The following is an 18,881-nucleotide window of genomic DNA, read 5'->3' as shown; positions in this document are numbered from 1 at the left end:
GGGAAGCACTGAATGAACATTGTGTATTTCTCAACAGGTGATGTGTTTAAATAGATAAAGAAACTGAAGTTCTCATCATCTCCCAGGCCAGATTTAATCCACCTACATATCATAAAATGTCTCTTACTTTGAATTTCGCTCGCTTTTTCGTGACGTCGGTCGACGCTTATGCCCCAGAAATGTTTCTCCTAATGCAAAGAGGACTGGATTAAATGCGTCCTTGCCCAATGTTATAATATCCTAAACAATTATATTAAGTTCAAGTATCATTGTTCTGGAAACTCACTTTAATGCATATTTGATAATCAGTTTGATAGAGAGGGCCGAAATAGATTAACAACTTAATGTCTCTCATGATTAGGGACGGGCAAAATGTGCAATTAGAAAAGCATTTAGAGACAAAATGGTGCCAAAAATAAGCCCAATATATGCAGAAAAAGGTGCAAAATAGGCCAGAAAGTGTAACAAAATCAAAAAGAAAGAACTTTCAGATATTTTTTCCAAAGTACAAAATTCAAAAGTGCATTTAAAAAAAAACGACTTTTGCCTCAATTTTAGACTAAATTAACATAACGGTTTTTTGATTGGGTCAAGTAATGCTTCACCTTGCTTATTTTTCCTCTTTTCCCAGTTGTAGATCTGCAACATTGATCTAGTTTTTACATTGATCTAGCTGAATGAAAGTTGGATATCTTCTTCCTCATTAATCAAACACAGTTAGCTTGGAGGAGGTAAGGAAGGTAGCTATGTTGCGTTTTTTTGGACCGCTTAACTATCTTAGCGCCCTGCTTAGCTTGTCTCTTGACTTGAAACTGGCTTGTTTCATTTGTGTTCTCCCTTGTTTCTCAACCAAAAGTGAAGTACTTTAGGCCTGCACATTTTAACATTTGACATCAATTATTCAAAATTAAGCTTCCTATGTCATTATTTTGGCGGCAACCTTTGATTTCAAACTTCGTAACCAATAAGTGGTCTTTAGTGACGAATTCTCTTTACCCAATTTGTCCGTCCCTACTCATAATTAGTTTGATTGTAAAATAAGACTATGACATTAGATTTTCGTTGAAATATGTTGATTGGTGGTAAATGTGCCTGCCTCAAAAAGCAAATTAGCTTTCGTAACCATGGCATTATTGGTCATAGTAAGAAAAAATATTTCTTATAATATCTAATAAAGCCAAAAACTCTTACTTTGATGGTTTTGGCATGTCCATGGTCCAATGCAATTATTTCATGCTTTTTCAGCTTTAGAAACAACAAGGGATATTGAAAGTCTGTTTTCTTCAAAGCTCCTTTCACGAATGACCAGGTTTCTTTGATTGGTCGTATTTTGGGTTCCATTGTTTGGGTGCAATATTGATTTCATTTTGCTCATACCATGCCATTTTGGCCATAGCAGAATTGTGCAATTTGCCGAGTTGGGCCAAAACAATGTCTCTACATTAATTTTGTTGACTGATGCGATCTCGTCAACTTGACCTTTGTAGGACCTTAACTCTGGCCTTCCTTTGACCTTTCAACAAAATATTATGTTTTCTGACTCTCATGGCCACATCTCTGCTTGAAAATTGAAGGATTTGTGTTACCAATATAAATTAATTTTTGTGTCACATTTGTGATCTTATGGATTACCATTTATGTCAATTCCAGGGGTTTTTCCACATTTAGGTTGTTATTGAAGCAGTTTTATGCGTTTCATACTGTCGATTTTGTTCAATCAACTTTTGTCGCAAGATAGACCAGCATCCTTATTTTCAAGGAATTCGTGCGGAATGAAATTTTGGCGATGTTCTTCTGATGCCTCCAGTGTCTCAATTGAATGTTTGTAAATGCCCCACTATGACAAAATGTGAATTTATTTCGGACTCTGTAGAAATGAAAGACCAATTTCTTATTTCGAGCTTCGCCTCACTGATCTTTTTCATTCCAAATATTTCTTGACATATTTTGATCCAATCGTTGCTGGACTTCAGCAAACAGTTTGACGAGCGAAGACACCTTTTCCATGGAGGTCACTTTCATCGTGAACTCCTCACTGTTTGATCCCATGGAACACATTTCATTTCGAAATAACATCTTGGATTGGACTGTCTCTCGGGCGCTAGCATGGAATTCCTTACAGCGCGTGGTTACGAGTATATCCTCCAAGTTGTCAGAAGATATGCCTCCTCCCGGCATGACAACAATTTCATCGCCGACAGCCTCCACCAATGACCGAAGTAGCAGACGTCCTTCCCAAGCACTTGGCGATTGTCCACTGCTCAGAATACGATGAAAACCAAGGTCAATCAAAGTTTTGGCAGTCCTCAAGGGATCGGCAACCATATCAAAAGCTCGATGGAAGGTCATTGGCTTTCCTTCACACACGGCCTTCAATACTCTACAAGCCGATTCATCCACGTGGCCGTCGCTTGTTAAGCAACCAAATACAAATCCGTCGGCTCCGTTTTGGCTCAAAATCCGAATATCTTCTTGCATTATCCTCAGCTCCGTGTTATCAAAAAGGAAATCGCCTCCTCGAGGGCGGATTAAAACAAAGATGCATGTCTCGGGGAGAGTTTGCTTCAAATGTTTCAGCATCCCTGGGGAGGGTGTCAATCCTCCTTCAACTAATGAGGAACATAACTCAAGGCGGCGAGCTCCACCAGCCACTGCGTTCAAGGCTGAACGAGCATTGTCCACACACACTTCCATGGCACGAGTATGGTCAGCTGGAACATATGTAAGAAAGGCAATTAATTAGTCCGACTAAAGGGCACAACTTCGGTTGAATTTCCACAAGAGGATCCAAACACTTCTGAAGGAGCCACTACCATTTTTCATGATGAGCATGAAGCAATGTGATCAAAAGCAATGTAAGTCAAAGGCCCAAAGGGCAAGTAGCTAATTTAAACAGGCAACAAGCGCTGCACAGTATAAAAATAAAAGCAGGACGACGACCATCGGGCATTCGCAACTTGGAGCTTGACGATGCAGAGTGGCAGTAAGTAGAGATCGCTTGGTTCTACCATATTCTTCAATTTGACTAGTGAAGGGTGTGCTCAAACCGTCTATTTTTGTTCCTAAAAGATCATAGGTGTCTCCTTGCGATTGTGGTACTCTCATGCATATCTGAGATCATTGGATTTTCGGGGCCCTTATCCAATCCGAATGGTAATATCTCTGGGATTACAGAAAGAGGACAACCATTCAACTATTGACTCACTGTGTCCAAATTTTAGGGGAACACGGTCAGATCCGTCCACTTGATACCACCCCACGAGGTCAATTAGAAACACCTATAAAAACTTGGTCCAAGAGCCTCGTAAAAAGAGAGGAATCATACTCGCCATGGATGGGACGGAAAAAGCGATCAGAATATTCGCCTTGGGCAGGAAAACGAGCCCTCATCAGCAAGGAAGATATTCCCAAGCCCAAGAAATTCCTTCCATGGGTCGGAAAACGAAGTCAAGGTAAGTTACGAGGAAAGAGATCTAGCTGAAGCTCTATTTCCAGTGACATTTTGTGCAACCACTTTGAAACTGGAAGTAATCTAAGGGGACGAGAGTAGGTTCAAAACCCAAAAAGTGGATGTACGTTGAAAGTGATGTATTATTAGCATCAATTAAGGCAAGTTTGCAAGGGAGAAGTAAAGAAATTTCAAGAAACGAAGTCATAGTTATTCGTTCGTTCTTCAAAAAAAAGTAATTGTTAGCTCATTACATTTCAAATTTGGGTGCCAGTTGTCACGACTAAAAAAACTTTAGGAAGCTACTCGTTAGTCGGTCCCTTTTTCGACCCCAAAAGCGGCCTTTGTATTATCGGTTCCATAGGAGCAACTGAAGGAAGCTGTAAGTAAGCTTCATGGTCAAAGTGCTAAAAGCCAAACATTAAAATGTATAGCAATAGCAATGGATAGAATTTTCAGTACATGCATATGATTCTTGTTTTTGTCACGTTACATTGCTTGGATGCCATCACTTTAGTTAAAGGGTCGTCAATTGAACGGAGCTGGACTACAATTTCAGCCCTTTTGGTCTGAGAAAATATTACGCATGTTTTAAGTAAAATGCAAGAAAAACATATCGATTCTACCTTGAAGATCTTTCTCATTATGGTTTTTGCATTGCTAGAGAATGATCGCCTTTTTGCGAGTTTTATTCTTTAACACAAAAGAACGCTGATGCCAAATAATGTTTCACAGGCTTCACAATAAACCGATTTAGAACTCAAAGTTTGTGGAAAAAGCGGATTCTGGATATTTTTCTGAATCTTTTTCTAAAACAGTGTACATATCAAAATTGAAAACAAACAGAAAAAAGAATCAATTAATGCTGACCAAAATTCTCAAATTGTTTTACTCCTTCTGCCTCTCTGACAACTGAAGGATATCGCAATTGACAAATTGTTTGATTTTAAAAGATCACAAAATATGAGGTTACAGTTTTGAAACGAGGAACAGAAGTATGGCGAAAGTGAGTTTCCACAATGTTTCATGATATTTTTATTTTTAACATTATTTCACTCATTCATGAAAATTTCTTAACGGTTTATTTCAATTTACTACCATTTTCCTTCAGCCTTTTGCTAGAAAATATCAAACCTTCATTCAAAAACTACTAAATATTCAGTATCTCTCTCAAAACTAACATATCACCCTGCTCTCTAGTTATGACTACTCATGTTCAACACAACTGGACTAACTCTTTGAGCCGTTTATGGTTTCCCTAATATTTCATTTCCACCTTATCTTTGTCATTTTGAGAAGGAAGGGTAAGATAACTAGAGCCCTCTAAAAATAACGAATTCCTCTTTTCGGGAAGGGAACGGGAACCCCAACTCGCTCTTTTCATTCAGGAACAATCAAAGCAAAATCCCGTTGGAACTGCGTTAGTGATGTTATTCGTTCGTTGGTGAATCAAGCTCCATTCGGACATTTAGGCAAGCGCTGGTACCAGCAAACAAACTTGCCTGCCAATGCCAGTGATGCTAAAATGGCGTTTCAAGCTGGTTTTAACGAAGCTGACCTTTCCTCATGTAGCTATATGAAAGAAGGGTCAGCTTCTCAAAGACGTGTTTGAAGCCCCAAACTTGCATCACTGGCACTGGTACCAGCAAACAAAGGAACCTGCCAGAGCTTGCCTAAACTTCCCCATAGACAACCATCCCGATGTCATGAACCATCAAAATGCTTTTTAAAAATCGTGGTTCGGAAAATGGAGGAATAACTTTTCTGATTCACTTCTTTCCAGAAAATCGTTCACTCGCATGGGATCAAATGGAACAGAACCAATACAATTGGGATCGGATGCGACTAGGGGGGTCGGGATTCAATTGGGATCGACTTCGGAGAAGTGATCCAGAGTCCTTGGAAATGGGCGAGTATCCTATTTCCTCACTTCACATGTCACGCAACAATAATGTTCTAGAGAGGCTCAGAAAGAGTGGAGCCGGCTACCAGTGGGATCGTCTTCGGAAACGTCATGGCTACAAGGATGATCGTGCCCATAGAGTTGAAATTTAAGCTGATTATTCGATAAAAGTGCGCAGATGTGCACAAAAGTAAAACCATTTCGTGGGGAGGAGAGTTTGTTTTGACTGTTGTTGTATAGTTACGATGAAACAACAACCCTGTTCACTATGAATGTAATGCCGACGTTGACAGAATTGCACCTTCTCTCCAAACAGCCCAATTTTAGATCTCGATTTAGAGGAAACGAAACATGGATCTGAAATTGACTACCACCCTGTGGATTACCTACAATCTCATAATTTACCCAAAGGTTTGAAAAGATGAATAGCTCGTGTTGAGGATGTTTTATGGCGTATATATTTATTCCAAATACAATGTTGCATCCTACATCGAGGCACCAACTATGATATCACATGAAAAGGGCAATCTATTCTTGTGGATGGTGAATAACTACTAGATAATACTGTTTGTCGGGAGCCACCATGATCTCGTGCTTCTTGAGCCTGAATCTGACGAATGTCAGATCGTTGTTGGGATCATTTTCCAGAAACAATTTCCGAGCTAAACTCACAATCTCATGCAGCATATTAGCGTAAGATTCCGTTGCTTTAGGCTCCAGACTCGTCTTGATGGGTGCACCGTCATTGTTCAAGATGAGGACGCCTCGGACAGTTTTGGTGGACGCCAGCTCTTGAAATTTCTCGTCCATTTCATTCGAGATGGCAGACATAGTGTTTTCAAGGATCAAGGTGAATTGCGATGACAATCGAGGGACACTGAAGGAGAAACAAGAGTATTGGATCGATCCATGGACAACGGTACAATGGACATATTTGACGCCGCCAAATGTACCCCAATGGTAAAAAAGGAAAATTTAGAAACTATTAAACTGAACCTCCCGACCAGAAATTGAAAACATCTTAGTCACGCGATCCACGCCACGCAGATTCGCTCGCCATAGACATTCAAATTATAGGGATGATCATGACAAGTTTTACGCTGTAGCTCAAGGGTGTAGTATGTAGAGGATTTCTCGCCACCACTTTTTTCTATGGTTCAAATTCTCACTAGTCCACGTTTAGGTTTGCCTAAACGGGTGATAAAACATGGCGAACAACGAAATTTGACTTGCATGGATAAAAATTACGAGTGAGAGGAATTCGTGTTACGTTCCAAAATATATTTAATGTCAGTGGTTGCCAGAAACATCCAAGCACTCCTTGACAGTGAATGAAAGGTGTTTTAACCACTACTGAGCGAAAAAGAGCCAACTATTGCACGACCCTTGAATTCCAATGTTAATGATCTTGAATTATAAACAGTTCAATAAGTCAAAACTGGAGTATAATGGCTGGAAATGATCAGCAGTAGCCTCGTTGAAAGGATGGAGGGTGAAAACCGATCCAAGGTAGGGCCTAAATCACCGTTTTAGTCCCGTTTCTTAATGAGATCAAAGCCTACCGAGGTATCCGACGACAATTGGAAAGACCTCCAGTTATATTGAGACCTCCATGATCGATCCCAATTGCTTTCCAACAACGAAAGTGAAATGAAACTAACCAATTTAGTGAACTAAAAGTTCGGCAGATCAAAAGGCTGTTGACCCCACTATTTTTTTGGACAAATACAGCTTCTACTGCCAGGTCGTACTGAAGGCTGTAAGACTGAAATGAACTAATTGCCAACCCTGGCTTCGGATACATCTCCAAATCAAAATATGACAAGAATTCGTAAAAAGGGGAATGGTAAGGTACAAGGGAGCCAGAACAAAACCCGGCTTCTAATAAAATTCAGTATTTGCAATGATTCTAACAAAGACCATCGTTGTGTTAAAATATTAGGGTAGAATAGTGCCTATTTAATTTGATTCTTTCCAGAATTCGTTTGTGCAGGAGCACCGCCAGGAATATCATATTGAAACTATCCATCTTTGGCCAACGTAAGAACTGTCAGAACTGTCAGAAAGTCTGGCAGGTTCTATAAGTATTACTAATAGCATGCCATTTTACGGGAAGCTTTTTATGGCTCTAACTCGGTTCAAATGATGAAGATGATGCTTTATTCAGGGGTTCATGGGAAGAAATAAAAAAAAAAAATTAGATAGATTTGAGATCCGTAGGTCATTCTGACGTTAAGAGGAACTTCATTTTTCTCAATGTTGAAAGACTACTTTCGAGCTTAAACTGCCTTGGGCGAGGTGGGAAAGTATTTCACACTGTACACACTTTCTACTAGTGCAGTTTTTAGTTCCTATCTATTTCTACCCAATCAACCAACTCTGGTTCTTACGAGGCTTCGACTTAAGTTTTGTTCACCATATAGGGCACAAACATGGTCTTTTTTTGATCACATCGATGACTTGACAAATCCTATCTAAGATTGGGGTCATCCATTGGATTGACGTGAAATCCTTCCTGGCAATGGCGTCCATGAGTTAAGGTTGGTTTGGGTGTGGAAGATCAGTTGACACATGATCGATTGCAAGTGAGTGCTATTCGATTTCTTCTCTAATGAGATACCCTGGTCGCTTTCGACTTGTTCCATTCATCGGTTTCATGTGATCCTCTCGGAAACTTCCAGATTCCGACTCAACAACCTAACTGACTCCTTGGCAATCTCAAGAGCAATGAAGTAAGGCGTTACTTACTTACCCAGGTGGTGGAGAGGTAATCCTGGCTTCTCTGAGTTCAGAACGCAAAATCTCTTTTCTATCAACACGATCAACACACCCTTCAGGCAGGGGCTACCCAACAGGCATATCTTTCGTTCGTTGCCAGCTTTTTCTATGAAGTGACGACAAGCTCGGGATTTTGAAGAAACTCAGAGGCCATGAGAAATACATCAGAGTGAATGAACAGTCTATCCCATCCTTGTACGGAACAAACAGGTGTAGAAAGGATTGTTGATGACCGATGCATAAAAACATCCAGATTTGGCCAAAACTTGATGCCATTCGGGAAAAAGTTCGTGTGAAATGAACCAAATTCATGGCTGAACGCAGAACGTAATGAGGCCGAATTTATGCATATGGATTTGGTGTCTGTGGACTGTTTCTGGCATTGTAGCCAACTGCAACCGCTTGCGATGGTTGGGTCAGTATTGGAGGAGTTGGTCGGCGTTTCATTCCTTTTACAGATGAAATTAGTTTGGGAACTGAGCGGTTTGGGGTTGTGACCGTTGTGACGTATATGGTTAGATGATCAAAAGGTGAAAAGCAGATGGTTAGATATTGCGCCACTGACTGTGGTTAGGAGTAGAGGGATTGAGCAAAAACACACCGAAAACATGTTTTAGCCTCTAAAATTCGAGGCAGGAATGGAACCGTAGCAAAAAAGACGATAGATTTGTGTATCCAGTGCTATACAAATGGTTCACCTGGGACTGATGGCATTCAAAAACGTTCATATTCCCAAATATCAGCACAAGCTACAAACATTTCTCATTATTGGTCACATTGGCTAATTAAACTGAGTTATTTTGTTGCTGAATTGGGTCGTATTTATAAAACGAACAAGTTTTGTATCACATGCAGTTTCTTGGCGGCAAGGTGCATACTCTGCGCCGTGTTTCATGACAAATAGCAATTTTATTATTCAACTGAATAATGGTGAGCGAAAGTTTACATACAGTAGACGAATTCTTATCACCGCATGAAACTTCGAAATAAACGGGGCATGAGAAAGGCGTTACTTTTTGAGCAACACTACCGGTAACGGTATCGGTAACGGAACGGTTTTTTAAAGTACTGGTAACGTTTTACTTTTGCTTAAAGTAACGGTAACGGCAATTCGTTACTTTTCCAAAAAGCAACGGTTAACGCGGAACTCTTTTCGGTAACAATTCAAGCCCTGAAAATGTAGAAGAGATTACAGGTATCTTCCCAACTTTTCTTCCCACCCATCAGTCGCAGGTGAACATTTTGTCTATTATGTCATGGCCAATCTTATAGATTTTTTTTTCTTCTGATTTTAGGCATTTCAGAATTTATATCGTATAAGATTTTTTTAGTCACACCGTGGCCAATCATGGTAGATCATGCACAACAAAATACACTTATCATTGCTGCCAGATTTTGGATGCAGCTATTTGGCAAAATTTCATGACCCACTTAGTGTTTTTTCTAACGTATTTTCCACTTTGAATGAAGGCTTTTATTTATGTGGGCAGTTTCTTTGCAGGGATTTTTTTATGCCAACTCTTTATTAAATGAAAACTGGAGAAGAAAAATATCTTAGAAAAGTAAAAAAAAAAACTGGGGGGAGGGGGTTGAATTGGACGACCACCTTTTAGCTTCCGTCAACACTCTTGTCTTTTGATTTGGATGGTTTAAAAGTATCCAAAAAGTTCTAGCTTTGATTTTGAATAGGACATGCTCACGGGGGTCGTTGTTTACCACCTTGCACTCGAGCGCCCCCTTTTTGACTTACGTAGGGATGTGTCGAGGTTTTGATTGTTGCATGAGTCAATTACAATAGGGCTAGTCAAGTAAACGTGTTCATGGACAACTGACGTTATTCCAGACAATGTTTGGACTTGGTCTTAGAGGGAACGATCCTTCCGTCGTCAATAAGCCCTTTATTGAAGCTTTAGCTGTTTGGGTCAATGAGACCAGGGTGTTGCTTGAAGAACAGGCTCTCCCAGTACTTGAGAAGTCGACCGATTTGACCAATGTAGAGATTGAAGTGGTGTCTCCACTTATAATTGAGCAGGATAAAATAGTTTTGGAGAAAACAGTCTGTCCAGTTTATAGAAAGCAGCTTTGTCCTGAAGAAGGAAAAGGCTGTCAGTTTGACCACCCTAAATGGTGTCAAAAGGGTATGGTGTAGCCACTAGAGAAAATAACGTTCTCGACTTGGTCTTTTCCAATGACCGTGATCTGATCCAGTATGTCCATGTGACGCCTAGTAATCTGTCAGATCATCATGTTCTTGAGATAGGGTCGACCATTACTCTAAAGCCGGCGTGCTCTAGAGTAAAACCGGCCAAAAAGGTCGGCTGGCTAAGTTCAGGTTCAAAGACGAACATTGGTCCTAAATTGCAGAAAGATTAGAAGAACTGGACCTGGTTTCAATTCTGAAACAGGAATCGTCCATAAATGCAGCCATTGACGAACTAGTTTCAGTTTTAGAGGAAGTTTGCTCCAATCTAGCGATACTTGAATGTGTTCCGAAAGGTGGGACACGGACTAAAATTCGAAAATATAGGAAGACTTTGTTCAAAAAGAGTTGCAAACTAGCAAATAGGCTGAAGAGCACTTCAAATCCAGTAATTGTGGCTAGTCTCCAAAAAAAGTTGGACGTAGTTCAGGGAAAGATTAAGGCCTCCATCGAATATGACCAATTACAAACTGAGAGTAAGGTGGTTCAGGAGGTCAGGTTGAATCAGAAGGCTTTTTTTCTCTTATGCAAACTCTAAGAGAAAAATGAAACACTCTGGAGGGCCTTTTGAGGCTGATGGGGAAGCCATTAGCAATGTAGAGACTATGGCTAACATGCTTGGAGATCAGTTCTCCAGTGTGTTTTCAATCCCACTGAGTTCGGAAGCAACAGCTCATTGCTCTGAAAATGAATCTGTTGAGATTGACAAGGTTAGTCAATTTGAGCACTTAGATGATCTTGTAGTCACAGATCAAGATGCTTTAGAGGTCATCAGGGACTTGAGGCTTTCAAGTTCTCCTGGTCCTGATGGCGTGACATCTCAGTTTCTGATGAGATGCTCACTGGCTCTCGCTCCTGTTTTCTCGTACTTGATGCGTTGCATCTTGGATCAGGGCAAGTTTCCATCTTCACTAAAGTTAGCTCATGTTGTTCCAATTTTTAAAGGGGGAGATAAGTCGCTCCCCCGTAACTATAGACCGATTTCTCTCACTTCACATATTGCGAAGGTGTTTGAGAAGATCATGAAGTCCAAACTTGTTGAATTTCTTGATATCCATGTAGTCCTTCCTCCTGGCCAGCATGGGTTCCGAGCACATTTTAGCACGGTTATCCAACTGATTGAGCATTTAGAGCAGGTCATTGAGGGACTGGAAAGACACGAGTCAGTAGATGTTGTCTATCTTGATTTTGTTAAGGCCTTTGATAAAGCTGATCATGGCCTTCTGTTGAATAGACTTCATGAGATTGGGATCCAAGGCAAGGTTCTCAATTGAATAAGAAGCTTCATTCATGATAGGAAGCAAGTTTTTTAAGGTTGAAGGGTCACATACATGATGTCAAGTCAGGTGTTCCCCAGGGTCTCCCTCCATCTTAGGGCCTCTCCTATTTATAATATTCGTTGCCCCGCTGCAAAAGCTTAATACCACCGCCAGTCTCTCTTCTTCAGCTGACGACACCAAGTAAGTTTCTTGTAGGAATGGCCAAGATTCCACTAGCCTTGCAAAGGACCTAGATAGAATCTACTCCTGGGTTACTGAGAGTAATATGGCCGTAAACGGAATGAAATTTCGCTCAATGACCTTTGGGTCGACGCCATTAGACACTCCACTATTAGATGATGAAGGTAAGGATATTGAGCAGGTCTCATCCGTGAAGGATTTAGATGTAGTCCTCCAAGATAATGGAAAGTTTGATGATCATATCCAGTTGAAAGTTGGTAAGGCTTTTCAAACATGTGGTTGGATATATTGCACATTTAAGTCCAGAGAAAGTATCACAATGCTAACTCTTTACAAGTCGATTGTCCAGCCACATCTTGAATAAGCTTCACCCATTTGGGCTCCAATTAGTTCAGCAGGTTTGCAAAAGCTTGCGCAGGTCCAAAGATGTTTTACTAGGAACATTGAGGATATGAGAGAGCTCTGATATTGGGAGAGACTAAAAAATTTGGGACTGTACAGTCTTCAGAAATAGTACGAAAGGTATCTGATACTGTACGTCTTCAAAAGCATCCATGAGCTTTGTCCCAACCCAGGATTTAGGGTCACTTCTAGTGACCGTAGAGACTTAATGTGCGTATTGAGAACACCTTCAAGCCCTCGAGAATCCAGGCTAGTTCCAACAATGAAGTCCACATTTCTTCTTTCTCGGGCTCCTTCATTCTTTAATTTGCTGCCCTCTAATATTCAAAGGGAATACGTAGGCCTTATTGATCCGGTAGCATCTTTCAAGTCAGAATTGGACAATTTTTTAGATATCATTCCAGATCAACCCTACATTCAAGGACTAGCTCGGTCTGCCAACTCAAATTCGTTGATAGACCAAATATCATATAAAGATTGAAAGGCAATAAGTAGACGAATTATAACCTTTCATTTTAATAGTACTGGGGATTGCATTCCCTGTAGCGGTTAGAAAAGCACGTGAAAACACAAACAAAAAAAATCTAAGACATTATTTAAACAATTGTTATTTCAAAAGTTTAGAGAAAAATTCATGAGAGCAATAACACTTTTTTTAGGAGATTCATTTTGAAATCCTCTTACACATAAGTTAGTTGACTTTTTGCAGACCAAAACTCTTCCCATGCTCCCCAATGACAAATTTCTAAATTGATTTAAGGTTTTATAGGGTATGGTTAAAAATGTGGCAACTGTTTTTTTCTCATGAATTTTTTTTGACACCTTTACTCACCAAAAATACAATAGTGTCCGGTTTTGAAATGATTTTAATTATGGAGCCTTCTTTCAGAACCTTTTTTATCAAACATTCCTCTGATATGGAGAATTTGGATGCTTATTTAATGTAGTTTGGAGTAGTATTTATGGTAAATTGGGTTGGGTACCCAATCCCACATCTTTCGAATTCATTCGTCTATAGTTTGCGACTTAGAGTACCCCAAACAAATCTCCAGCATTTTCATGTGGGTGTCTATCATGCAGCTATTTAAGTTCACAAGGAGGGCCCTTCTGCCTCATCAGAATCAAGCTCATTCGTTCCTCTGTGTATTTTTGAGTGCGGCAAGGGAGAGAATCTAAGGGGTCCTCTACCCGTGCACAAATGTGAACGAGCCTGTTTTGGACTCAGTAGTCCACGCGCTCATCTCAGATGCCAGAAGATGTCCATTGAGACGAAATAAAGTAAGAGTCGAGAACTAGAGGGAGTTCGTTCAATAAATCCGGTTTGAAGTGATAAACAACTAACGTCCACTTCACAGATTACCACTCATTCATTCATCATTGGCCAGGAAAAAATAAATTGAAGAAAGGGTTAAGCGGTTTTGGCTCACGCCCCAATTAGTGTTCGGACTTATTTGGAGCAAATTGGAAACTCAGTTCATCTGGCATCTACAGTAGTCTGGATCGAAAACAGTGTCAGTGCCACAATGAGTGTAAATCGAACATACCCCTTTAACTCATTGGTCCTCATAAAGTATTCAATATGAGGGATCTTCTCACCGAAAGAGTAAGCCTCTATGCTAAGTATTGCCTTTTGACTCATAAATTATATAGATCATGTTATTTTCCGACTCCATTCATTCTGATTGCTAGGGTTACACTCGTTCTCTCAATGACCCGATTGTCAATGCTGACAACAAAACCGGCGCAACTAGTTTCGTTGGTTGAAAATGATTCGCCGACAAGATATTCTAAATCTGTAGTACTTTTGCTTTCAAACCAAATTGATACTAAACAATTATATATAGATTGATAATCTCTTTTCGCCGATGGCGTAAATAATTTCACGCAGCTGCCCTCAGAAAAGCCCTTGTAAAACTTGCTAGAGTTTGGATACTTCTGGATCTAACAATATTTTTTCGACAGACAGAAGCCATACCTGAGGTTGAGTGAACGCTCAAAAATAAATGTTTTGTGGAAAAGTTTTTGTAGCACGGGACTAGTCTTACAGCGTACCAAAACCCGCACACTTATCAATTTATCAGCAAGGCTACTCAAGGGAAGTGTACAACTAAGGAGTTGTTGATAAGGGAATATAACATGAGTTATTTCTAAAAAGCTGGGGCACAGACTTCTAGAGATATGGACTGCAAACGGAACAAAAATATCCTATCTCCTAAACCGCTCATCTTATTCCAAATAAGCACTTCATATGACCACAAAGTCTTGTTGAATAAATGAACTCAGCCAAGTTTGAGCCCAAACCTATGCTTAGGGAATTCAGGAGACATGTTCAAAGTTATGTTGTAAACACTACATAAAATTTGAATTTTCGGCCTGCTCTTGATCAGCTACATAAGCTTTTGACAACATAATTTTGAAACGATCAAATTTGCACTTTCAAAGCACTTTTCATCAAAGCTCATCATTTATCTTGATGGAGAGTTCAGTGTTTCTATATACTGGCAGAAGTGAGAGCCAGAGGAGTGCAAGAATGAGTGAAAAATTACTTTGTGTTAGAATAAAGTAGTGGTTTTAATTAGCAGCAATGATTTTAATCAACACATACCTCTTGACAAAACTGAGAGATTTGGGCTTATGACACCTTTGAAGCAATTCATTACAGGATTTCTTGATGGCCAGTTGCCCCATTTTGATGAAGTTTGTGATTGCCATCAATACAGCAGCAAGTGTCATAAACAGTGGCCCCCACCTTTTATTCACAGTTTCAGTTCATCACCTCTGGAAATTTTGAAAGTGAGTGGCCTTAAGAGTGAACACATTGGTCTTACTAGGATTTCAATTAGGACCCTCTGATCCTGAGGTCGTCTTCTGAACCTTGCCCGTCAGATGTTCCTTATGAAGGTCCGTTGAAATCATAAGCTCTTGAGTACCATTTTTCAAATTGCTATTTTATAGAGACAAAATCTGTAAAAAAATATAAATTCATGAGCATGGCAAATCTTTGATTGAAATAGCCTCTTCTTAAACGTAATAGAGAAAACATTCATTCTTTATTTGTATTGGGTAAAATCTCAAATTGTCAGATAATGTGTGGAAATCGGGATCGTCGACAGAACTGCTCTTCGCAACATTTACCATGATGCATTCGCGCAACCGCAGATTTCATTTCCTGAAAGAAATTGCATGCAGTACTCCTCCTTTTCTTGTTGTTCATATTGTTGTCGCTTCAGGTCAGGCCCAGAGACTCGCATGCCCGTACGTGTACTAGTATGGACTAGAGTATGGACCAATCAAGCTCAGATTCAGTTGACGGGATGGGCTGGCCATCCATGGGCTGCCCTGTTGGCCTAGCCTGTGGGCTGGCTGAATATGCCACTCCGGGCCAAGTTATTGTTGTGTCGAATTTTTGACATTCCTTCTTTCCTGCCTGCTGCTGGCCGCCTGCATACTCTCTCAAGTCCCTCCTCCCTCCTCCTCCTCCTCCTCCTTTTCTTCCTCTCTTCATTCATTCTGGTCGAGGAACGGGGCTCACGGCTGATCATTCATTGTCCTCCGTGGCCTACTCTAATTCCCGCCCACACGATTGTTGCCGATAGGCCGGGTGGTCTCGGAAGAATGTCGAGTGGGTTCTGGGGATTCTTCACGCCCTCCTCTAGGATCGTTTGTCTGGGCAGTGGCTTCCCGTCGAGTGACGCCCTTCACCTCTGCCTGTCTGGTCCATTCCGTACGCCTACCTATGGACACGGACGGACGGCAGGCGTGCCATTAATCTGGATCTGACCGATTGACTGTTGACTCTTTCCTGTTGGTAGGAGCTTCTGGGTCTGGGCCTGGATATCCCCGGCATGCTCAGTCGCGGCACCCTGGAGCGCGAGGATGAGTTGCCCGCCCATTGGAACCGTGTGCGAGACACACTGAGTGTACGGCCCGACGAGGAGGCCGGCTTGAGTGCCACTGACGGCACCTCCAATGTGGGTAGCGAATTCCTGGACGAATCCGTGGTGTCTAGCATGACAGACCGGTGAGAGAGCGGTTGGGTCTAAGATTGATTGGTCTGGTAAGAGCTGCGCCTCATATTCCCAGGGTTTCTCGTTCCTCGTTCTAGATACGGCTTTTTGAGCGGGCCGGACAATCAAGTTCATTCGACTAAAGAGGCCCCGGATGAAGAGGTGGAGGTCCGATTGGTTAAAACCCAAATTCGCCGTGAAGCGAAATGGTTGGAGATGATGAATGATTGGGAATCACATATGTTGAAAGACTACAAAAAAGTACGCGAACGCTGCCGAAAAGGAATCCCGTCTTCGGTTCGTTCCGCGGCTTGGCTCAAACTCTCGGGTGCTCATTTCTACCTCAATCAAGCCGATAAGAAGCATCAGTTTAAGCGACTCTATGTGAGTAACTCGACGCTTGTCTCGAATCAGTTCGTGCCCTATGCACACCATCAGCCTTTTTTATGTATTGCAGAATCAAAAGACAAATTCACAAAATGGGCAGAATTGGATCGATGATATTGAGAAGGATTTGCACCGAAATTTTCCCACCCATGAGCTCTTTGGCGGTACCTACGAGAAAATAGGCCAAGCCGGCTTGTTTCAAGTGCTGAAGGCTTATTGTGTATTGCATCCGGCCGAAGGGTATTGCCAAGCCATGGCGCCGATTGCGGCACTTCTGCTCATGAATATGCCCGCCGAACAAGCTTTCTGGTGCATGGTCATGATCTGCGACAAATACATCCCCGGATATTACAGTCCCGGCTTGGAAGCTATCCAATTAGACGGTGATATCCTCCATGGGCTACTGAGACGCGTGTCGCCCGCTATTTATAAACACTTGAAGAAACAAGAAATCGAGCCCGTTTTGTACATGACCGAATGGTTTCTCTGTGTCTATTCTCGAACCCTACCGTGGCCGACAGTGATGCGGGTTTGGGATATGTTCCTGTGCGAAGGGGTCAAAGTGCTATTCAGAGTGGGTCTTGTGCTCATTCGAGCAGCCTTGCCCAAAAGTGTGAGAAAAAACTGTCCCTCCATGTACGAAACTTTGGACGCTTTAAAGAATCTTCCTCCTAGCATCACCCAAGAGGAGGTTCTCGTGGAGGAAATTTTGAGACTAAATCTGAAGGAAGACATCATGGAGAGAGAGCACCGAAAGCAAGTAAAAAGGAGAAAGGCTGCAAAACTAGCAGCTGCTACAGCCAAGTCAAATGGCAGTTAAAAAGGCAGGTTTGAATCAATCATATCAAGGTGGTTTCCATAAGAAATGAACTCCTCGGCATCATAGACGTATTTCTCAGTTTCCATTTACTTACCTTTTTCAAGCTATCAGCACCCCTACTTTCATTCCTTTGTCGCTCAGTCCGTAGTAATTACAAGCTCGGACATAAAAGTGCAAAAAATTACCGCTCCACGTCGTCAAATACAAACTTATCAATCTATTGATCATTCTTCACTGCTGTGATAATCATATTCGTCCATTCTACGAAATGCAATGTCCCACTTCTGCACACTCAAGAAAAAAAAAGGCTTTCTATTTCAAAGTTCTTTTATCCGAGACCTTGACTCAAATTGGTTTTCTCCTTTGTTCCTTCTTTTGACTTGAAAGCCCTAGTCCAAAAAGTCCGAGACCTGCTAATATGGTAAAACGTGTTGCCAGAGAATGCATTTTATGACAAAATAAATACACTTTATCAACGTCATGAGTGGAGGTGTTTGCGAAGGACCGATAATTATGAATCATGTGTTCAACAAATTATTTGATATTCAGCTGTGTCTAGTCTTACCCGGGAATGTCATCTCACAACAGCATTTGTTTGAAAACCTTTTTTGGGGAATTCCCGGGCAGAGAAAGTTAGATGAACGCTAAGCACCTTGTATTGTGATAACTGGAAGCCCTTCAAAATATTACAAATGTCGACAAAGATCTTTGCTAACAGTTTTCTAAATTTACATCTAATTATGTATTCTGAACTATGCCTAGATGCTCATGATTTTCTCGTAAAAGTCTTAAATAAAGACACAACCTTTGGAGGAATGCCTGAGAGGTCCCTGGTTAGAATCTCCTCCCCGACCTTTCTTAAGGAAACTTTTAGACCCGATCTGATAACGCACACTTCACTAGCCGGGCGATGTGCACCATTCGACCCTAACACCTCGGATCAAAAAAAGGGCTGATAACAAAATATTGCCATATGTGGCAAGAAAAAAAAAAGTCCTTTGAAATACGTGCATCCATTTCGTAACAATCACAAAGCAGTCAGTTAAGTATTAAAAGTAGACTTAACAGACCTTTTAAGATTTGAAACAAATCCAACCAAGAAAGCCCCTTTTTGAGTGTTTTTTAATGAAACGCTAAAACAATTTGAAACGAATTCCAAGACTAAAGAAAAATGCAAAACTTCATTAAACGTTCAAACGAATTGTGATTCGATACATATATTGTTACACTGTTTGCCAATAATAAGAAAACAAATCGATAGAAAATATACGTTATTCGGTAGAAGTTTCTGTGCCTAGACGTAACTGTCAACAGTTAGTGTCATTAATTTGGCAATCTTAAAATTACTTTACTTCAAATCAGGGGCAAATGACATAAACTAAATCTTCAAGACAACTCAAGATTTTTATCACATTTTATGGCAAACTACTTTCCTTTTTCTAGCATATATCACAAAAACTGACATGAATATAATGC

At 40.8% G+C, this 18,881-nt stretch overlaps 3 protein-coding genes across 3 annotated transcripts; 2 read left to right on the top strand and 1 right to left on the bottom strand.

The window, feature by feature from the left end:
* Positions 1–1,838: 1,838 nt before the first annotated feature.
* LOC131879185 (copper homeostasis protein cutC homolog) lies at positions 1,839–9,479 on the bottom strand. Its single transcript, XM_059225465.1, has 3 exons — positions 9,467–9,479; positions 8,104–8,271; positions 1,839–2,711 (listed from the first exon to the last, which is right to left on the bottom strand). Exons 1-3 carry the CDS (start codon positions 9,477–9,479, stop codon positions 1,909–1,911), a joined length of 984 nt encoding a protein of 327 aa, XP_059081448.1. The 3' UTR covers positions 1,839–1,908.
* Positions 2,923–5,839, top strand: LOC131883455 (uncharacterized). Its single transcript, XM_059230934.1, has 4 exons — positions 2,923–2,983; positions 3,070–3,153; positions 3,222–3,452; positions 5,232–5,839. Exons 1-4 carry the CDS (start codon positions 2,971–2,973, stop codon positions 5,501–5,503), a joined length of 600 nt encoding a protein of 199 aa, XP_059086917.1. The 5' UTR covers positions 2,923–2,970; the 3' UTR covers positions 5,504–5,839.
* A 3,982-nt stretch (positions 9,480–13,461) lies between the features above and the next one.
* Positions 13,462–17,886, top strand: LOC131881548 (TBC1 domain family member whacked-like). Its single transcript, XM_059228437.1, has 4 exons — positions 13,462–13,794; positions 16,004–16,212; positions 16,297–16,582; positions 16,656–17,886. Exons 1-4 carry the CDS (start codon positions 13,771–13,773, stop codon positions 17,403–17,405), a joined length of 1,269 nt encoding a protein of 422 aa, XP_059084420.1. The 5' UTR covers positions 13,462–13,770; the 3' UTR covers positions 17,406–17,886.
* Positions 17,887–18,881: the final 995 nt, after the last annotated feature.

The sequence above is a fragment of the Tigriopus californicus genome, chromosome 1, assembly GCF_007210705.1.
Source record: "Tigriopus californicus strain San Diego chromosome 1, Tcal_SD_v2.1, whole genome shotgun sequence".
Lineage (NCBI taxonomy): Eukaryota > Metazoa > Arthropoda > Copepoda > Harpacticoida > Harpacticidae > Tigriopus > Tigriopus californicus.
Note: the sequence above shows the minus strand (reverse complement) of the source record. Positions and strands in the feature narration are given on the sequence as shown.